The 21,970-nt window shown below is 40.0% G+C and overlaps 2 protein-coding genes across 2 annotated transcripts in view; both read left to right on the top strand.

Annotated features, from left to right (window-relative positions):
• Positions 1-21,970, top strand: part of LOC125876728 (uncharacterized) — an 854,340-nt gene that overhangs the window by 229,876 nt on the left and 602,494 nt on the right. The window lies entirely within an intron of this gene.
• LOC125877395 (uncharacterized) lies at positions 15,721-17,122 on the top strand. Its single transcript, XM_049558699.1, has 3 exons — positions 15,721-15,841; positions 16,377-16,647; positions 16,741-17,122. Exons 1-3 carry the CDS (start codon positions 15,721-15,723, stop codon positions 17,120-17,122), a joined length of 774 nt encoding a protein of 257 aa, XP_049414656.1.

A 21,970-nucleotide genomic window follows, 5' to 3' on the forward strand; every position in this document is an offset into this window, starting at 1 on the left:
TACAAGACCTTCAGTAAAAGTGAGGGTCCAAACAACGGTTTATATCGGGTTCGCTGACCTGTTCGACGTTTTGCTGAATGGACCTGAAGTTCGTCAAAAGCAATTTCCACACACTCTCCACACTTTAACTTGCACAATTAACACACCATTATTTCTAAGACAAAAATAAAGAATTTAAGGCCTTGGGTTGCCTCCCAAGAAGTGCCTTAGTTAACGTCGTGGCCAGATGCAAGTCCTCTCTCACTCTTCATCATTGTGGTTTGCCCTAGTGTTACTAGTTAACCCCAATAGTTCATTTGAGTAGAGAGGAGGCACAACATAACTCATGAGTGTCCTGATCAGCTGGATCAATCTAGAATGAAAGCTAATCATCTGATTCAACACTTTAATATTCTCTTTCATCTCTTCAAACACTCGATCTTGTTCGGTGATCTTTTGGAGAATGATTTGTAGTGTGTCCTCGAAACGATTGTTCTCCCTGTCTCTAAACTTTTCCTGCTCATGAGGGGGTATGTACCTCCCTTGACTTTTTCACTAGTCTTCCACCTCTGATATTTTGGTGGCTAAATCGTTCAATTAACTTACCAATGCAGTTAACTTGAAATCCCTCTCAACTTCTTGGTTCGTCTCCGCCAATTTGCTACTATTTCCCTCAGTCATGGTCATGGTATCTGCCTACAACAACAACTCAAAGAAAACAAAACTAAAAATAAAGTTAGTGAAACTACAACTAACAAGAACTAAAATTTTACTGACTAAGAATTCTCAAATAACACCACTCCCCGATAGTGGCACCATTTTGATGTTTGCGTAATCAAGACACAACTTCTAAAGTAAGTGTCTACGATCGTACAATAGTAAAGTAACCCAACCAAGGGTTGGGGTCAAGTCCCAAGGGAGTGGTTTTTGAGAATTAATAGAAAAATAAAATTAAGTTCTAATTATTCGTAGCTAAAAACATTAATGAATATAAACATGTTAAATCTAAAGGGTGACGCAAGCGTCAATTATCAATGGGGGTTTGTAATAAGTAAGCAAGAACAACAAAAATGCAAAGAGTACTGATCAAGGAGATGAGATTCTTGGGATGTGATAGGAATACAGGATAAACTAAACTATTGGGTAAATGCTTTTGATAATAAATCTCTTGAATATTTGTGATTAGGCTAGACTATAGTGGGGGTTATTCTCTCTCGCGCAACTTATCCCGAATCAACTCGGTTTCTCTTGAACACCGAGTTGCCGCATGAAGAACAACCTCCGCCTTAGCCCACTCACTCTCTCGAGCTGAGTGTGTGGGAGAAGGACTAGAGTTCACTCTCTCAAGCTGAACCTCATGTCGACCCAATCCCATCGGCCATCAATTTAGTAGTCCTAGTTTTATGACCTCTCTTTCAAGCAAGCCGAAAGCACAAAGATGAAATTGTATTTGCAACTATAATTTCATTAAGTTCCAACACAACTACTAATCGAAATTAGATTTAAACAATGATTAATCTATCAGCAAGCAAGACCCAATAATTAACTTAACCCATATTCACAAAATCACACCCAAAAATTGGGGTTTTAGCTGTACATGAACAAGAGATAGAAATTTATACCAATATGAGTTTGCATTCAAATGGGCATGAAGATTTAGGTTTCAAAACAAGTCAAGAGTGAAGAATCCGGAAGACCCAAGTCCAAAATCTTAGAGTTGAAACCTTTTGGATCTTCAAGTTCTTCAAAACCCTCTCAAAACTTGAAAATATTCTAAGTCTGAATATAAAACTTGATACTAGAAAACTTGATACTAAAGTAAAAATTTCAATTGTTATTTATAGTTTTTAGAAAGTGTGATGTAAAGGATCCATTTGGCGTAGCTAGTCGAGATCGCCGACCCATTCGGCGATCCACCCTTTGGTTTGCTTCACCGCCTTTCAGTGCTTTCCTTCAACATCTTTGCGTCCTGGATCATTGGGCGATAGTGTACTGCTTCGCAAAACTGCTCGGCGACACGCCGAATGCTCCATTTCATTCCCAACTTGATCTTTCCCTTCATAGCTTAGCACACTGGAACAAAAGGTGAGATTGTAGGCCTTTCGGCAATTCGCCTAACGGATTAGGCGATCTTCAGGCCGTCTGTTTTTGCTATTTTCAACCACTTTGTTCCTTTTTGCTCGATAACGTCCATGCTTCTATCTCTAAGTTTAAATACTTGAAATTCAAGCATTTACATAAGTTATTGAGACAAATATGCATTTGAGGACACTAATTCTATCAAAAACAATCCCTAAATGAGTCCAAATCATGGACTCATCAATCAACCAAACCAACGGGTCAAATTCTAGGTGTCATCACACATAATGTTCATATTAATCTCATCACACAAGGCATTGGTACCAATATCAATCAAGACTCCAGACTTTCTAGCTAGCGTGCAATGTTCATCACAAGAGACTCATTCGATAACCGGCTAATCACAACGAGATGCTAAAAATTTACATATTGTCTTTGGAACTTTTTTTGCCTCATCGTAGCTGCACATTCATTTCATTCAATTGAGAGTACTATTTGAGTTATCGATATTGATCACAACCGACACTCAAATTTGCATAAGAACAACCACAATCACACATACAAGAGGTGGCAAAATTTTAAGATTAGTTTCAAAAACCATTTTCATTCAAAACAATGGGCCACAAACTGACACATCCACAATACAATTCAACAACCAAGATTTATATCAATAAGCCAAATAAGCCCAATATTCACAAAACAATCAAAAGAGGTAGGTATGGAAATACCTCACCCCACCCAATAATAATAAGCAGTTGTCCTCAAATTCAACTTAAAACATAATAGTCAATAAAACAATAGAGAGGGAGGTAAAAAGTCATTTTGCTAGGCTAAGCCTAGGGTGAAGTCTGTATCTCAGTCACTCCATCTGTCTGGGCATCAGTGCTCGAGGTCACACTCTCAGGCAAGGCATCATTGCCCGGTGTCTTATCAGCCTTGGCTCCACTGGAGCCTGCCATAGAAGTATCTCTCAAGGAAGCCTATCTAGCTGTCTTAAACCTGGCACCCTCTAGATCGTCCAGGTCCTCATAAACAACCTCATCTCGCACCTCAAGTAGCTCCTCATCTGTCTCGGCCTCGTACTCAATAGTAATAACATTAGCCCTAGTATCATCTCTGGTGGCAGCCACAGGCACCTCAGCACAGGCTGGAACATCAACACTCAGATCATCTGGGATCTCTACCGTCCCAAATAGTGATGTAAAATCTGTGGACTTCAAATTGTTAACAGCCTTCCCCAACCTAGAAATATCGACTTTCAAATCCATCACCGCATCAGTAACACTTTGCCCTCTCTCACAAATATCTACTCTTGTTGTTAGGGCATCAATAGAAGCACTGACAGGTGTTAGTGCAACACTAATAGCTTTCTCAATCATCCCAAGAACCTCGGTCTCTAGCGGGGAAGCACACACATCAGCAGAATAGGCTAGGTGCCCCATTTTGAGAAGCATGGCCTGGGTGATTAGAGTCCTAGAGGTAGTAGTACCAACATCAGATCTAGGGGCTGGGGGAGCAGTAGAAGAATTCAGGGCCTCAGAAAGAGTGGAGCTAGAAGTACCTGAAGGCCCAAAGGCCAAAGTAAGTAAGGTTGCCTTTACAGGTAATGTATTGATATCAATCTCCGGGGATGTATCCACCAAAGTTGCTCTTCTCCTATCAACCTCATCCCGTGTGTAGGGATGGATGTCAGTGGAAGATGTGGGTGTAACCTTGACATCCCTCTTCTCATCATGAAGAATTCCGTCCCGACGACCCAACTTTATGATCACAAGTGGAAAGGGAAGGGACGTTAGGCACTGCTTGGCCCTCATGGCCATCTCCTGATCGATAATCAATCCCAAATTCAGTCTCTTCGTGGCTATGATAGACCTAAGATAGGCCACCTTTTGGTGGTGGAGAATGGACATAATCTATGATGGCACGACTGTGTTGCTTATTAATCCAAACTAATATCGAGCTGTTATGTTCTGGTCCTTCATCTCTATAGGCACTGATGAGTCCACAAATTGGACTCATTTAGGGCTTTCTTTTAATAGAAATAGTGTCCTTGAATGCTTGTTTTATATCAATACCTGATTAAAATGCTGAATTTTCATGTATTTAAAGTTTTAGTAGAAGCATGGACACTTAGACGCAAAACAGAGCAAATAGGACTGAAAAGAACAAGAAATAAAATCATGCGGATCACCGAGTTCAACTTGGCAAGTCGCCGAAACGACATGAATTGCCCTTCGTTCCAGTACGCGAAACCTTAAAGGAACTGGATCAAAGGCGAGGGAAACAGCAGTCAGCGAGTCACCGATTAGTTCCTCGAAGCAGCACTATACCGCCCAATGATCCATAATGCGAAGATGCTAAAGGCAATACACTGAAGGCGATGAGCTGACCAAAAGGCGGATCACTTAGTTCATCGCCGATCTCGACTAATATCACCGAACAATCCTCTGCAGCACAATCTGTGAAAACTATAAATACTAGTTAGAATTGTAGTCTGTGTGGAACATTTTTAGAGTAAAAAATATTATTAAGCTATAGTATTTTTCATTATTTTTCTCTCAAGTTTGGAGAGAGTTTTGTGGAGACTTGAAAAAGGAGTTCTTCTTCCCCAAGCTGGAAGTGGGTCTTCTCTATTCACTTTCCTTTACTTAATTCAAGGTTTAATTTCTTATACCCAGTTGATTTCATTATCATGTTAGGTATAATTTTTTATTTGTTGATGTGTGGCTAAAATCCCCATTCTTGGGGTGTGATTTAGAAAATATAGGTTGATATTCTTGTTAGGTCTTGCTTGTTGATAGGTTAGATGTCTGTTAATGGTGATTTCACCTAGTGGTTGTTGTTTAATCTAAAGAGTTTGTAGTTACAAATACATAGCCGCCCATGTGTTTTCGGCTTGCCCGAGAGGGAGGTCGCAAAACCAAAACCACTAGACTGATGGCCTAAGGAGTGGGTCGACATGAGGTTAAGCCCAAGAGGGTGAGCCTTAGTCCCATATCCTAACACTCACCTCGAGAGAGTGAGTGGGGTAAGGCGTAGGCTGGTCTTCATGCGACAAATGGGTGTCCGAGAAAAACCCATTTGAAATGGGGTAAGTTACCCGAGAGGGAACTTATTTCCATTTAAAGCTTAGCCTAGTCACTATTATCTTGCAAATTTCCTATTGAAAGCATGTACCCAGAAATTTATCTCAACTTGTATTGCGGTCACATCCCAAGAACCTTTTCCCATACTTGATTTTCTTATTTATTTTGTTGTTTGAGTACTTGTTACAAAACACCCTTTGATATTTGACACTTTTGTGTCACCGTTTTTTAATTTACTATGTCTTTTATCTCAAATGTCTTTAACTACGACTAACTTGAATGAAATTCTAATTGCTTATTAATTCTCAAAACCGCTCCCTTGGGACACGACCCCAACCCTCGGTTGGGTTACTATATTATTGATGATCATAGACACTCATATCTTAGGATAGTGTCGTTGGTCACGACAAGCATCAAAATGGCGCCGCTGTCGGGGAGTGGTGTTACTTGAGAATTTTTATTCTAATAGAATTGATGTTCTTGTTAGCAGTAGTGTACTCACCTAATTTTTAGTTTTGTTTAGTTGGTTGCGTGGTGAGGCAGGACAATAAGTATACATGATGGAGAAGGTGGACCAATGGAGCCTCTTCAGCAGAGGTGATGAGGTTCAGGGATCATATCCTAAATCTCAAGCATCTCGAAGGAGAACCCTTTCATGAGTCGTGGCTGCGGTTTAAAACACTATTGATACACTGTCCAACTCATGAAATTCCCTATTTAATCCTACTGGAATACTTCTACAGGGGTCTAAGTTCTAAAAACAGAGAAATAATGAACCAACTCATGCCAAGTGGACGTGAGAAATACCCCTATGGGACCGCTGCCAAATTCCTTGACCCTGTAGCTAAAACCAACAAGGATGGAGAGAAGGACCAGCAATTGACCATTTTATTGGGTCAGATGAATAGCTTGACCCAAAAGGTCGAAGAATTGGATTTGATGTCCAAAGGAAAGAGCAAGCACCTATCATCTACAGATCAGAGAAGATGCATGGACATTGAAAACAGACGTATCAATAATACGTTGTTAACCATCCTCCAAAAGTTGAATGAGAAAGACAAAGTACTAGAGGAAATTAGAGAAAATGTCGAAACACTGAATCAGATGAGTGGCTCTCATTCTAGATCTATTCAGCTAATCAAAACTCTCTTGAATCTTGCACTACCTCAGCTTCATCCATATGAGAAAGTGAGATCACTTAGCTACACTAGGTGTAACACCAAAAGGCCGGTGTGAGCATCGACCTGCGTCGTGCCACGACGTTAACTAAGACACTGTTTGGGAGGCAACCCAAAACCCTTACGAGCTTTAGTTTTATTTTAGAAATAATGGTGTATTAAATTCATAAGAGAAAACATAGAGAATGAATGAAAAATGTAGATTGGTAATTGATAGTCCCATTCGGCGGGTAGCTGAACTATTCGGTGACTTCGATCTAGATCACCGACAGACTCAAGATCAAAGCTACAGGCTGTAACAATCGGCGGCGAGGGTAATCGCTTGGCGTAATGCTGAATCATTCAGCGGTAAAAACTAATATCGTTGAATGAGCAACTACTGGCCAATTTTTAAAGACCAATAGTTTCAAAAAATGGAAAAATGTTCATTCTCCACTCAATTTCCATTGTTAAAAAACCGCACCTAGTAAGTAAGTTTCATTACCTCTACACTCCTGATATTTTAGTTGTCGATTAGTGCTAAAGCATGTGATTACATTGCTTCCTAGCATTTCAACACAGTTCAAGCAGCATAACAGGTTGGTTTCTCTGAACTCCCGAAACTACTAAAATTTTGTTCTCTTATTAAATTAAAACTAGTTGGGTTGATATGTACTAGACCTCTCTTTGATAAACCTATCTTGTCTAAATTCCAGATTCGATCTGAGAATCATGCCTAATTGATCTCGATTTTTGAAATCCCTCTTTGCCTGTGCATGAAATGATTTGAGTTTTGGGTGAATGAATGTCATGGGTCTTAATTTAATTTCACTATTGCATCTGTTAATTGTATTTTGGGAATTTGCGAGGTCGAATTCGAATTGAAGGAACACACGTTAGGTTGTTTAGCGAACTGGGTCGGGTTCGTCAAACAGCTAGGCGGCTCGCCTAAAGTGACTTCGATTGCCCTCTGTCTGCATTCCTGAATCTTCATTGCACTGTAACTTTCAGCGAACGAACCTTTGATCGCCGAAGTAATCAGCGATTCACACTTTCTTATCACTGACTAGTGAAAGCTATTAGGGAAATATCATAGGTGAACTCGACCCGACTCGCCAAAGAGATTTGGTGATTCGCCGACGAGTTCGGCGCATCTGTCTGCCACTAAAGGTCTGCACCACTGATTTACTTATTTCTAACTTACTCCTTATTGACTGCAGACATGGTCAGACCCAAAGTTACAAAAAGCAACAAGCCAACTCAAAGCAAGAAAAAAGGGATAACAATCAACGATAATGCAGCTACATCCAAAAGCAATGTTGTGAAACCTTCCAGTGTGACCAAAATAGTCAAGGGCAAGGAAAAAATCGTTGAGCTATCAGATGCAAGCTCTGATAGCATGGGTTTTTACACCAATGACCCAACAATATACGATAATGAGAGTATGAGCTCAGACGAAGACGAATTGATAGAGTCACAGAGAAATGAGCTACGATCCAAACAACTTCATGACCCATCGTGGATCAGAAACCCTCGATCCACTGCTCAGACTCCTCCAGCTCCAGAACATGCAATAATACTGGCACCTCCAGTACAAGCCACCCCGCCTAGATCATCTAATAGAATAAAGTCTGATGGACTAAAAACAATCATTGAATAAAAATGGATGTCCATAGATGGGGCGATCAATATATATCCTGAGATAATGGAGTGCCTAAAATATCACAAATTTCAAGTTTTCACAAAAATCACGTGGTTCTTATATGCCAAGCTGGGTCAGAGAGTTTTATAGTGCATACAGTGCATTGGTACCTCAGCCAAAGGGACTAGTCGCATCTTTCAAAGCATTTGACTATGTAGTGGTTAAAGGAAGGAATGTAGCCTGTGATAGTGAGGCTATCAACATGGCCTTGGGTATGTCCACTAAGATTAATGATCACTATCAGCACTTGATTAAAATGAAGCAACTGGATGCGATGAAACAATGGTTGGTCCCGCTAATCTCAGATAATGATGCTCCGAAATGGCTAGCCGAAGGAATCCCAATCGAAAATAAAGATCAGAACATAGCTGCAAGATATTGATTCGGATTTATCAGCAGCTCCATTATGCCATCACAAAATGAATCAATTCTTCACCTCTCTAAAGAAACATGTCTTGGGTGAATAATAGAGAAAACAAGGATAAATCTGGGAACAATTATTGCGTCCGAAATCCATATGCGTGCTTGGCAAAACTAGACATCTCTACCTTTTCTAGAATTAATTACCCCATTGTGCAGAAATGCCCAAGTACCTCTGGATGCCGAGAGAGATGTAGAAGTGGTGCCCACAACCTCGACCAATATCCGAAAGATGGAAGACGAATATCTTAAGGATCAAGCTGAAAAGAAGTAGACTGAAGTGGCGACCACTAGATCTACACCTACAGAAGCACTTCTGCTCACTCCAGCTCTTGGACATTCAGATATATCCATTAGCACTTCTACTTCCACTAACACTTTAGGTTCCTCTGCTACTATTTCCAGGCCCCCACTCACCCCTACTTCCCTACTTCTGATGGGACAAATGGCCCTTTCTGCTGATTGTTGGGCCGCCTGTTTAGAAATAGCTGTTCCAGGCCTGATCCAGATAGCCCTAACTTATGATGTGACACCCCTAATTACTACCATCGAAGCTTTAGTGACCATGATAGCGGTGTGTGAGCACAAGCAAGAGTCCACTAGTGAGATAAGATTTTTAAAAGCTGACATTGCTGAGCTGCGAGAAGATGTGAATCACTTGAAGGCCACGGATGTGTCCATGGTGTTTGGGACAGTGGAAATTCCAGCCATGCCTGAGAGGCCACAGACTACTACTGGATATGGGGATACAGCGGAGCAGACAGAAGATTCGGGAGCGGAAATAGAGATTGATGAAGAGATGTTCGAGGGAGTTACAACAAAAAACATAGCATAGACTGAGGAAATCATGATAGATGTTGCTGTGCAGGCTTCCTTGGCCAAAGCTCCGACTGCGGGATTCAGTGGAGCGGGTCCTTCTGGAGGTTACCCTCAACTTTGAAACCCAGATAGATGCCCCGAGCCAGGATCACCTTTTTATCTCCTTCTCTATCTTTCGTTACTCTACCTTTTAGATTCGTTGTTATTTCCATTTGAGGACAAAAGCTTTTATTTGTAGTGGGGTGAGGCCTACCTTTGTGTATTACTTTGTGTGTTATTTGGATATTTGGGTTGTCTACTTTAATTTGTGTTTTGAATACTGCTTTTCTATGGATGTTTGAGCTCATGACTCATGTTGTTATAATTGCAAAAATAATTTTGATCCTTCGAAAAGAACTTTTTGCCACCTCTTGTGTTGAGAGTGGTTGTTCTTTTGTAAAAATTTAAGTCTCAGTTGCGATCAATACCGATGACTTGAATAATTCTCTCAATTGAACAAACATGAATGCATGGCTACGACGAGGCCAAATGAAGTTATATAGACAATATATGCACTCTTTGCATTTCGTTGTGACTAGCCATTTATCAAAAAATGATTTTCTTGTGAGGACCGTTGCATGCTAGCTAACATGTCTAGTCTTGTCTGACTGAAGTATTGATGCCTTGTGTGATTAGCTTACTTCGAACCTTGCATGTATAAACCTAGAATTTGACCTGTTAGTATGATTGATTTAGAAAGGTTTACTCTTGAGATAATCTTAGGAAATTTTAAACAGTGTGAGCCAATTTGACATATACCTTTTTTTGTGGCCTACTCGTGAACATGTGAAACTCTCTTGAACACCCCTTGAGCCTATCCTCCTTTGGAAGAAACTTGATGAAACTTAGACTTTTTTTCATCCACTACCTATAATCCTCTGGAGACGTGTTTAGTGAATAGCCAACTTAGGCCAAAAGTCTAAGTTGGGGGTGTGGTGAAAAGGAAAAGGAAAAGTCAAGAAGTGCAAGAAAGTCTCCTGAACCTATTGTATTGCAAAACAAAATGGAAACCCTCCAAATAAGAAAAATAGAAAAACAAAGAGAAAAGAAAAGAAAGAAAAAGAAAGTCGTGGAATAAAAGTGCAAAAGAAACTAGGTTTCCAAGCAATACATAGAGAACGAATAATAGGGTGACTTATGAGCACTAGAAGAAGAATTGAGATAGGAAAGGAAGATGATGCCTTGAGAACATCACATCTCACGAGGATGAAAATCACTAAGCCTAAATGAACATACCTTTGCACTCAGCCCCATTACAATCCTTAGAAAGACCTTTGTGATCTTGAGTAAGCCGAATCGAAAGTCAATTGGAAAATAAGGGCAAATCTATGGGTGAAAGCATGGATTGTGTTCCTCTTTTTGAGTGTGAGCATTGTATTTGATTCCTGATCTTACATTGACTCATATCTGTTTGTGAATATGGAATCATTCTTTACGTGAGGGAATTTAGATACTTTTGTTGAGCTTGAACTTGCAAAAGTAGCAAGTATTGGGAGCATAAGAATCTTTGGAAATGGTGTGTCACAATTGGAATCTTTGAGTACATAAGTGATCCTTGCATAAGTAAATTGAGCCTTGTTGTGTGCATTTATGATTTAGTCTTGTGTAGCACCATTTGGGGTACCCTATTTGAACTGCTGAGCTTGAGCTTGCTTGAGGACAAGCAAAAGTTTAAGTTGGGGGTGTTGATGACTCCACAAATTGGACTCGTTTAGGGCTTTATTTTTATAGAAATAGTGTCCTTGAATGCTTGTTTTATCTCAATACCTGATTAAAATGCTGAAGTTTCAGGTATTTAAAGTTTTAGTGGAAACATGGACACTTAGGCACAAAACGGAGCAAATAGGGTTGAAAAGAACATGAAATGGAATCCTGTGGATCGCCAAGTTCTTCTTGGCGAGTCGCCGAAAAGTCATGAACCGCCCTTCGTTCCAGAACGCAAAGCCTTGAAGGAAGCGGATCAAAAGGCGAGGAAAGAAGCAGTCGGTGAGTCACCGATTAGTTCCGCGAAGCAGCACTGTATTGCCCAATGATCCAGAATGTGAGGATGCTAAAGGCAAGACACTGAAGGCGTTAAGTTGACCAAAATGCGGATCACTGAGTTCATTGGCGATCTCGACTAATGTCGCCGAACAATAGGGGTGTGCAAAAACCGATTTAACCAATAAACCGAACCAAAAAAACACTATTGGTTTATTGATATTGGGTTATTGAGCTAATGGTTTTTAAACGGTTTTGCAAATTTTTTTATTGGATTATTGGTTCGGTTTCTGGTTTTATAATTTTTGTTAATGGTTAAACCGATAACCCAATAAGACTATACTAAATTTACTAGTCTTATTGTTAATGGTTAAATGATTGTTACTTTCACACTTTTTGTTAATGGTTAAACGATTGTTACTTTCACACTTTTTCCTTTGAATGTGTCTAGTGTCTAAACTTGCAAGAAAAATGATTGTTACTTTTATGATTACTACTTTCATGCCAAATGCTGGAAAAATCATATGGTTTATTTGAAAATTTTCTTATCATGTATATAATATATATGAGTATTTTCTTATTGGTTAAACCGAAAACCAAACCGTTAAGTACCATAAACCGATTAACCAAAAACCGATAAGAAATATGTTATTGGTTTGGTTATCGGTTTAAAGTATTTACAAACCGAAAATCGATAAACCGAACCAATAGCACCTAAAACCGAACCGAACCGACCGATGCACACCCCTACCGAACAATCCTCCGCAGCACAATTTATAAAAACTATAAATACTAGTTAGAATTGTAGTCTGTGTGGAACATTTTTAGAGTAAAAATTATTATTAGGCTATAGTATTTTTCTCTCAAGTTTGGAGAGGGTTTTGTGAAGACTTGAAGAAAAGAGTTCTTCTTCCCCAAGTTGGAAGTGGGTCATCTCTATTCACTTTCCTTTGCTTAATTCAAGGTTTAATTTCTTATACCCAGTTGATTTCATTATCATGTTAGGTATAATTTCTTATTTATTGATGTGTGGGTAAAACCCCCATTCTTGGGGTGTGATTTAGCAAATATGGGTTAATATTCTTGTTGGGTCTTGTTTGTTGATAGGTTAGATGTATGTTAATGGTGATTTCACCTAGTTGTTGTGGTTTAATCTAAAGGATTTGTAGTTTAAAATACAAAGCCACCTATGTGTTTTCGGCTTGCCCGAAAGGGAGGTCGCGAAACCAAAACCACTAGACTGATGGCTTAATGAGTGGGTCGACATGAGGTTTAGCCCGAGAGGGTGAGCCCTAGTCCCGTATCCTAAAACTCAGCTCGAGAGAGTGAGTGGGGTAAGGCGTAGGCTGGTCTTCATGTGGCAAATGGGTGTCCGATAGGAACGCATTTGAAATAGGGTAAGTTTCCCTAGAGGGAACTTATTTCCATTTAAAGCTTACCCTAGTCACTATTATCTTGCAAATTTCCTATTGAAAGCATGTACCCAACAATTTATCTGAACTTGTATTGCCGTCACATCCTTAGAACTTTTCCCCATACTTGATTTTTATTTTGCCGTTTGAGTACTTGTTACAAAACCCCCTTTGATATTTGACACTTTTGTGTCACCGTTTTTTAATTTACTATGTCTTTTATCTCAAATGTCTTTAACTACGACTAACTTGATTGAAATTCTAATTGGTTATTATTTCTCAAAATCGCTCCCTTGGGACACGACCCCAACTCTCGGTTAGGTTACTATATTATCGACGATCATAGACACTCATATCGTAGGATAGTGTCGTTGGTCACGATATGCATCAGGCACTCCGGCCTCAATCCACCTCGGATTGGTGTCAGAAATCAAGTGGGCTAGCCAACCCTTTAGGTCATCTAGAGTCTTTCCAGTAGTCATACTCTGTTATTCGTGTACGAAATCCGTAGCCCTCAGAAATACAAGGTTGATACCATCGATGCTTGATATGCCGCGATATCTTGGCACATTTGATGCTTGAAAACTAAGGATGAATATTAAAATCGAGTGTATTTTTGTATGCTTTGATGTGTTTGTTTAATGTATAGACAGATTTTTGCTTGCGTTTAAAAAATGGAAAAAGAAGCAGAATATGATTGTGATCAAGTTAAGACCACAAGCATCTAGATGGGTTGTAGTCCTTGTCACGAACTGTGGTGCTAGACGTGAATTATTTCCAGTATGAACGCTTGAAGAAGTTGAGATTAGGTTTGACCAAGTAAAGATCACGGATAGCGGTGACGGACAGTGGTCCCTATGACGGTCCGTTGAATTGCCTGTGGTAATTACCCAGTGTGTTGACCTTGAAGATCCAAAGTGGCAGAAGTGACAAGTAAAGACCACGAGGGGTTCACGAACCGTGTAGCCCTTGACGGGTCGTAGAAGTGGTCGTGAAGTGTCTGACAGTTCAGTCCTACTTCGAGTAGGACTCTTTTTAAAACACTTTTGTTTAAATTAATTAGGTCGTTTTTAGTTTTTATCTCATCTTACCTTGAACGATGAACGAGTTTCATTATTCTTAACTTTTGGTTTTGAAGATTAACATTGAATTAAGTTTGGAAGTTGAATTTTTGATTCTTGAATTATCAAAGTACGTATCAATTTACTTATCTTCGTAGTATTTTTCTCATCATGTTTTCATTATATTCTTCTGAATTCTTACGTGAAATCATGAGTGGCTAAATACCACAACTAGGATTGTGGGATCTATGGCATAAATTGAAGTGCAATTCCATAAAGCAAGTGATAGGTGATTTATATTTTCAAATTATAATTTAGCTTTCGTTATTCATGTATTCTAATGAGTGCACACATTGGAGTGAGCATGTCTGTCATTTTTTCGAGAGAAAAATGATAGGTAGGAAAAGGTTATATTAACTGGAAGAAATGGAGTCAAAGTTTGAGTTCGAGAGAAAAGAACTTTAACACTATTGTAAGCGAGGGAACATCTAGTAACACTCTGGGACCGAGAGGACTTGAGTGAAAATTATCTATTTAGACTGAGAAGTATCAAATATATTTAACTCGTATGTATTTTGTAGAAATAAATTGCTTGAAACTCAATTACGGAAGAACATTAGATGTAACGTTATGGGGAACACAATCCTAGTTTCATTTAATCATCGAAACAACTTTAGCACTTAAAACTCTGTTAATTGTCAATCTGAATTTTGATTACCAATTTTAGTTACTAGAACATCACAACTAAACCAATTTTACTTTCCATAACTGTTTCTTTAGGAAATAATAACGACATTTGAGTGAACGCGACAATGAAATCATTTATGTAAACAAGTTCTATAAATTGATTTCGACCGTTTATATCTCTTAATTGAGGTGTAAGTTTGGACGTATCAAATTTTGGCATCGCTGCCGGCGAATTTCAATTCAGAAGTGTTTTACTAGCTTTTATTCGAGTTGTAGTTATCTTTCCTAATTTTACATCTTGTTCTTTGTCTGTGTCTCTTTCAGGTTAGTTCAACAGTGTATGCCAAATACCAGAAGTAAGGGAGCCACATTGATCCCATACGACCTAGAACTTTGGAAGATACTCCGTAAAATGGTGAATGCATAAGAACTTGAGGCTCAGAGGCAAAGATTGGGACTGGAAGCTGAAACCGCTGCAAGAGGTATGCATCAGAATGTTGTGTACAACCCGCCTAGGGTGGTGGAAGAAAACATAGAAGTAGATGAAATCATTCCTCTCCACCGCCAACCAATAGCTCCAAGGGGTAGAGTACAACATCAAGCTCACATGATGTATGAAGAGGATGACTGAGACATGGATGGAGCTGGAGCCACATGAGCGATAGTGTTACCTGCACTACCTCAAGGTGTGAAATTCAAAATCACCAGCACTATGATTCAACTACTGAATCTGAAAGGTATATTCAGGGGTGCAGTTGGTGATGATGCTAATCAACATCTAATGAACTTTGTGGCGATTTGCAAATCATAAGAAATTCCTGGAGTTAGCCAAACAACGATGACATTGAGGCAGTTTCCATTGTCTCTTACTGGAGAGCCAACCAACTAGTTGAATGAGATGCCGGATGAATCAATCAAGACTTGGACTGAGTTGAAGGAAGCTTTCCTAGAAGGATTCTTTTCGAAATCAAAAGAGCTGCAAATGAAGGACGAGATAAGTGCTCATAAGCAGCTAACACGAGAAGTGATGCATGACACTTGGTGGAGATTCAGCCAAAAGTTGAAGAAGTGCCCAAACAATGGTCTCATTGAGAGACATCTCACACAAGCTTTCTATATATCTTTGAATCATGTTACTAAACCTGTTGTTGATGCAGTATGTGGAGGATCATTTATGAGGAAGCCATTCTCAGAGAGCATGCAACTGATGGACGAGATGTTGAAGAATAATAGGGCACTAGGGATGCAGAATTAGGAGATCTTGGGTAAACTTTTGAGCATTCAGCTGAACAAAGGAAAATGGAAGAAGAAAGTGATCAGGACATGGCACACATGAGGACCCAAATAGATCTACTCACAAAGCATATTGTTTCAAAGTCTGAAAAGGTAAATGCTGTGGGACAGCCAAATATGTATGAAGGTTAGGATATCGATCCAGATGAGAAGGCTAGTTACCTGGGCTACCAAGGAGGTTTCTTGAAATATAACTTAAGAAACCAGGGTTACAACTCTAGAAACGCAGGTCAGAACTACTCTAGAGAAGGACAATATGATAGGCCAGCAAACATAGAGCAGGGAAACTAGCAGAATAGAGATAGGTACATAAATGATCGAAGTGTGTATATGTTCCCCAGGTAATAGAGACCGGTCAAGAGGTAGTTACAGCGGGTCTAAATTGGAAGACATGTTGGCCAAGGTGTTCTAAAAAGCTGAATCAACTAATGCAGGGGTGAAGGAGATGAAAGGTGATTTCTCCAGTATGAGTCAACTGATAGACTCTCACACCACCTCCATCAAGCAAATTGAGCAGCAGTTGGGGCAACTTTCTGCCTCATTAAATTAGAGGAAGAATGGGTCACTACCAAGTGACACGATCCAAAATCCTAAGATGGACGGACATTGCATGGCTATCGCCACCAGGAGTGGTAAGATTCTTAATGACCCAATTTTTGTAGGTAGTAAACATGAGCAGGTGTTGGAGCAAGGTGGAGGAGAAGAGGATGAAGCAGAACAAGTAGATGACTTGGAGGATGCTCAACCAATAGCAAAATTAGCAGGAGCAAAAGAAAAAGAGGTTGAGGGAACTATGCCTTTACATCAGATCCTAAGACCACCTCTTTCTTTCCCTCAAAGGCTTAAAAAGAAAGCCGAGGATAGGAAATTCACGAAATTCATCACCATGCTGAGACAGGTAATAGTGAATATCCCACTAGTGGAAGTAATAAAGTAGATGCCAAAATATGCCAAGTTCAGGAAAGACTTGGCCAGAAAGAAAAGAGCTATAAGTATTGATTTGATTGACAATGTTCATCATTGTAGTGCTATTGCTACCGGGTCTCTGGAACAAAAGAAGGAGGATTCAGGTGCATTCACTATACCGTGCACCATCAGATCAATCGAATTTGTAAAGACCTTATGTGATTTAGGAGCCAGTATAAACTTGATGCTGCTGGCCATCTACAAGCAATTGGGGTTAGAAGTTCCTAAACCCACGACAATGAGGTTGATGATGGCAGATAGGTCAGTGAAGCGGCCTGTGGGCATCTTATGTGATGTGCTCGTAAAGGTGGACACGTTCATCTTTCTGGCAGACTTCGTAATCTTGGATTATGAAGTGGATTTTGAGGTTCCCATTATTTCAGGAAGACCATTTTTGGCCACTGGACGAGCATTGGTAGATATTGAGAAAGGAGAACTGTAATTCAGACTCAACAAAGAAGAGGTAAGTTTGATATTTACAGGTCAATGAAACAACCACATGACATGAATGTGTGGTCTGCGATAGGGGTTTTTGATGAAGAAGAGATTGGAGCAACCATTGAGGAAAGGCTGGCTGTTGAAACATTAGCAGCCGTTTTGATGAACTTTGAAGCTGATTTTCGGTCTGACTATGTAGAGACCGTGAATGCTTTACAGGGAATGAGAGCACACACTTATTCTCCAAAGAAACTAGACTTGGATTTGAAAATAGGCCAAGTCCTCCAGCAAAACCATCTATTTAGGAGGTACCTGTGCTGGAACTGAAACAGTTACCTAGTCACCTGAGGTATGTATTTTTGGGACTAACAACACTTTACCTGTGATTTTGGCTGCAGATTTGAATGATGAACATGTTCAAGCTGTGATCAAAGTGTTGATAAGGTACAAGAGACTAATTGGGTGGACCATTGCTGACATCATCAGGATACCTCCGAGTATATGCACCGATAAGATCCAACTTGAGCAGGACTGCAGCCCAAGCATTGAACACTAGCGGAGGTTAAACTCACCTATGCAAGAGCTGGTTAAAAAGAAGATCATCAAGTGGTTAGAGGTTGGGGTGGTATACCCTATTTCTGACAGTCACTAGGTCAGCCCAGTGCAATGTGTTCCCAAAAAGGGTGGTATGACTATGGTTGCAAACACAAAGAATGAGTTGGTCCCACAAAGACCAGTCATTAGATGGAAAGTGTGCATGGACTACAAGAAGTTGAACAAGTGGACCTTGAAGGATCACTTCTTGATGCAATTCATCGACCAGATGCTTGACATGTTGGCTGGAAAATGATTGTAGTATTTCTTAGATCGATAATCTAGCTACAACCAGTTATCAATTGCTCCTGAAGATCAGAAAAAGACCACCTTTACATGTCCTTATAGCACCTTTGTGTTTAAACGCATGCCATTTGGACAATATAATGCATCACCAACTTTCCAGAGGTGTATGATGTCCATCTTCGCGGACATGGTAGAGGACACTCTGGAGGTTTTCATGGATAACTTTTCAGTGGTAGGTGGCACATTTGATGACTGTTTGTTTAATCTTACCAACACCCTACAGATATGTGATGAGGCTAATCAAGTGCTAAATTGGAGAAGTGCCATTTCATGGTTAAGGTAGGCATAATCCTTGGGCACAAGGTGTCACAAAAGGGGTTAGAGGTCGACAAGGCCAAAATTGAGGTGATTGAAAAGTGGTCTCTGTCTATCTATATGAAGGGTGTTCGAAGTTTCTTAGTAATTGCTGGATTCTATAGGCTTTTCATCAAGGATTTTTCAAAAATTGCACACCCCATATGCAAGCTTTTAGAGAAGGAGGGGAAATTTGTTTTTGATGAGGCGTATCTCAAAGCTTTTGAATGCCTAAAGGAGAAGCAGATTTCTACCCCAGTGACCATTGGCCCAGATTGGGATGAGCCATTTGAGGTAATGTGTGATGCTAGTTGTACAGCTTTAGGAGTTGTGTTGGAGCTGAAGCGCAACAAGATGTTTCATCTGATTTACTATGCTAATAAGTCACTGGAGCCCAACAAAACTACATAGTTACTGAACATGAACTACTGGCGGTGGTGTATGCTTTTGAGAATTTTAGAACTTACTTGCTAGGTACTAGAGTGATAGTCAATACGGATCATGCAACTTTGAAACACCTCATGTCAAAGAAAGATGCGAAGCCAAGGTTGATCAGATGGGTGTTACTTCTTCAGGAGTTTGATTTTTAGGTTAAGGATATGAAAGGGTGTGATAATCAGGTGGTTGATCACCTATCTAGGTTGGAGGCTGAAAAGAAAAAGGAACTCGAACTTGAAATAAATGATTCATTCCTGGATGAGCAGTTATTAGCCGCTACTCTTGATCTCATTCCTTGGTTTGCTGATTTTGCTAACTTTTTTGTTAGTGATTTGATGCCTGAGGGGCTGACATTTCAGCAAAGGAAGAGGTTCCTACATGATGTAGGTAAGTATTTCTGGGATGAACCTTATTTGTACAGGGTATGCGCTGATAATATCATTAGGTGATGCATCCCTAAAGCAGAGATGTTGCCCATTCTAGAGGCATGTCACTCATCTCCAGTAGGTGGCCATCATGGAGGTGCTCGAACAACCCACAAGATACTTCAATGTGGCTACTACTGGCCCATAATTCATCAGGATGTGATAGACATAGTAAGGAGTTGTGATGTGTACTAGCGGCAAGAAGCCATCTCTCGGCGCCATAAGTTACCCATGACACCAATTCTGGAAATGGATTTGTTTGATGTGTGGGGAGTCAATTTCATGGGCCCATTTGTGAGCTCCTATGGGAAGAAGTACATATTGGTGGTAGTGGACTATGTGTCCAAATGGGTTGAGGCAGTTGCTTTGCCTGAGAATGATAGCAAGAGTGTTGCTGGTTTTCTGAAGAAGAATATATTTTCAAGGTTCGGCACACCCAGAGCTATCATCAGTGATGACGGTTCTCATTTCTGCAACAAGGTATTCAGTGCACTTCTGGCCAAATATGGGGTTAAACCACACAATGTGGCAACTCTTTATCATCCGCAGACCAGTGGCCAAGTGGAGGTGTCCAATAGAGAGATTAAGACGATTTTGGCTAAAATAGTGAATGCCAACAGGATAGATTGGGCACGCAAGTTAGATGATAATAAATGGGAATATCGTACAGCTTTCAAGATGCCTATTGGTATGTCTCCATATCAATTGGTGTTTGGAAAGGCATGTGATTTGCCGGTTGAGCTTGAGCATAAAGCACTCTGGACTTTGAAGAAGCTGAATCTCAATTGGAGCGAAACAACAAACCTCAGACTGGATCAAATTAATGAGATGGATGAATTCCGTTTGAGAGCGTATGAGAGATATTCACTGTACAAGGAGAAGATGAAGTTGTATCATGATAAGCATATTGAGAAGAAAACCTTTACTCTTGGTGACCTGGTGTTACTTGTCAATTCTAGACTTCGCCTGTTTCTGGGGAAGTTGAGATCTAAATGGTCTGGACATTTTAAGGTAACTCAGGTATTCTATTCCAGTCAGGAGCTACTAAACTAGAGAATGACAAAGGAGAGAGGTTCAAGGCTAATGGACAAAGAATCAAGGCATACTTTGGGGTTCCAGAAGAAGTGAAAATTATGGAGGAATGTAAACTTGATGAATTTTGAGTAATCAAGTAACTTGCGTTGCGCCACGAGTTTAAATTGTGCACTGCTTGGGAGGCAACCCAAGATTGTAATTGTAATAGGTACTTTCTTTTCCTTATTTTTCTTTGTTTTTATAGTCACTGCGTGTTGATGTGTGCAGAAAGGAGTGGACTAAGACATTCAGAAACTGAGTGTAGACAGTTTTTCACGAGCAGTCCCATGGACGGTGGTGCCCTTTACGGACAACTTCACGGCCCATCATCCTCATCAGCAGCCAAATGAGGCTACTGGAAATTGACATAAAATGGTTCACGGAAGGGTTCACAGTCCGTCATAGTTTGTACGGATCGTCTTGTCTCTTGTGAACCTTAAGTAAGTACATTTTGTTCAATTCATATTCACGAACCACTATACGGACCGTGGTTCCCGTCACGGGCAACTTCACGGTCCGTCGTCCCTGATCCAGAATGTCTGAACCCGACCCAACCCACGCGTAAGGAAGAATTGAAATTAAACGTATATAGGTTGTTTCAAACGCCAAAGGTCAGTTTTTCCTCTCTTTTTGCTCTTCCACAACAGTTGCTCAAAGGTTATAAAGGTTTGCATCATCTACAAGTTCTAAATTTATAAAAGAAGTCACAACCCTAGTTCTACGTATTAATCACTTGAAGCCATATTCATTTCTTCTGTTTTTGGGCGAGAATTTTGATCCCATTCAAAGTAAGTTTACTGTTAACTTGTTATAAGCATGAACTTATCAATCAACAAGTTAAAACTACCTTGATTGTGTCAAATTTCAGCATTATTGTTGATGAATGATTAATGGTGATTCCTAATTGTTGTGGGTTAGTTTGAATTGCATAAATTTGATTGTTATTGTATGTGGGTATGATCACCGTAGGTCGTGATTGTATTTGATGTAAATGATGATTGATATATGTGTTAGAGCGATTGAACTCATGTGCTAATAGATCTTGTAACTTCCTGATGAGGTGAAATTGGGCATAGGCTGTTGTTGGAAGGAAAAAGTAATGAAAAAAATGCCAAGTGTAAGTCCACGATGGCCTTCACGGACCGTGGAATCAACTACAGGTCATGATACCTCTCGTGGACCACACTTGGACAAAAGATAAGTACACTGGGGAGGACCACAACGGTGAAGTCGTCCGTGATCCATTCTAGTACACTGACCCTTATAGTTATGCCACTATATGATATTCATGAGGGCCTTCACGAACCGTGGTACCCACCACGACCCGTCTTGGCTTCCGTACAAAAACATAAAATAAAAAATTCAGTTTTACTTTCTATATTTTTATTTATTTTCTGTAGTTTGATTCTGTGGCCCTTCCCAATGATAGATTGGGTGATGACTTTCTTAAGGAAAGGCGTCACTTTGTAATTACACATGGAAAGTCTGAGTACTCGACAATGTGTTGTTTCACTAAATTAGTTATTAATGGGTGGTTGCATTGTTCAGGTACTATGGCACCCCGAAGAAAGAACGCAACTACACCTTCCTCACCTACTTCTTCGCAATCTGAAGGTGCTCATACTCAGGAATCTAGTAGTTCAGAAGTACAGATAAATGTTACACCGGAAGATCAGCCACCTCGATCTACTAGATCCAGAACAGCGACGACCATTCTCCAG

The sequence above is a fragment of the Solanum stenotomum genome, chromosome 9 (assembly GCF_019186545.1).
Source record: "Solanum stenotomum isolate F172 chromosome 9, ASM1918654v1, whole genome shotgun sequence".
In the NCBI taxonomy this organism is placed as follows: Eukaryota; Viridiplantae; Streptophyta; class Magnoliopsida; order Solanales; family Solanaceae; genus Solanum; species Solanum stenotomum.

Bases quoted from the DNA above. Each gene is read 5' to 3' on its own strand.
- LOC125877395 (XM_049558699.1), top strand. From the start codon at position 15,721: ATGGAAGAAGAAAGTGATCAGGACATGGCACACATGAGGACCCAAATA. The intron at 15,842-16,376 runs GTTAGGATATCG...CAATTTTTGTAG, and splicing joins ACAGCCAAATATGTATGAAG to GTAGTAAACATGAGCAGGTG. The intron at 16,648-16,740 runs GTAGATGCCAAA...TCATCATTGTAG, and splicing joins CCACTAGTGGAAGTAATAAA to TGCTATTGCTACCGGGTCTC.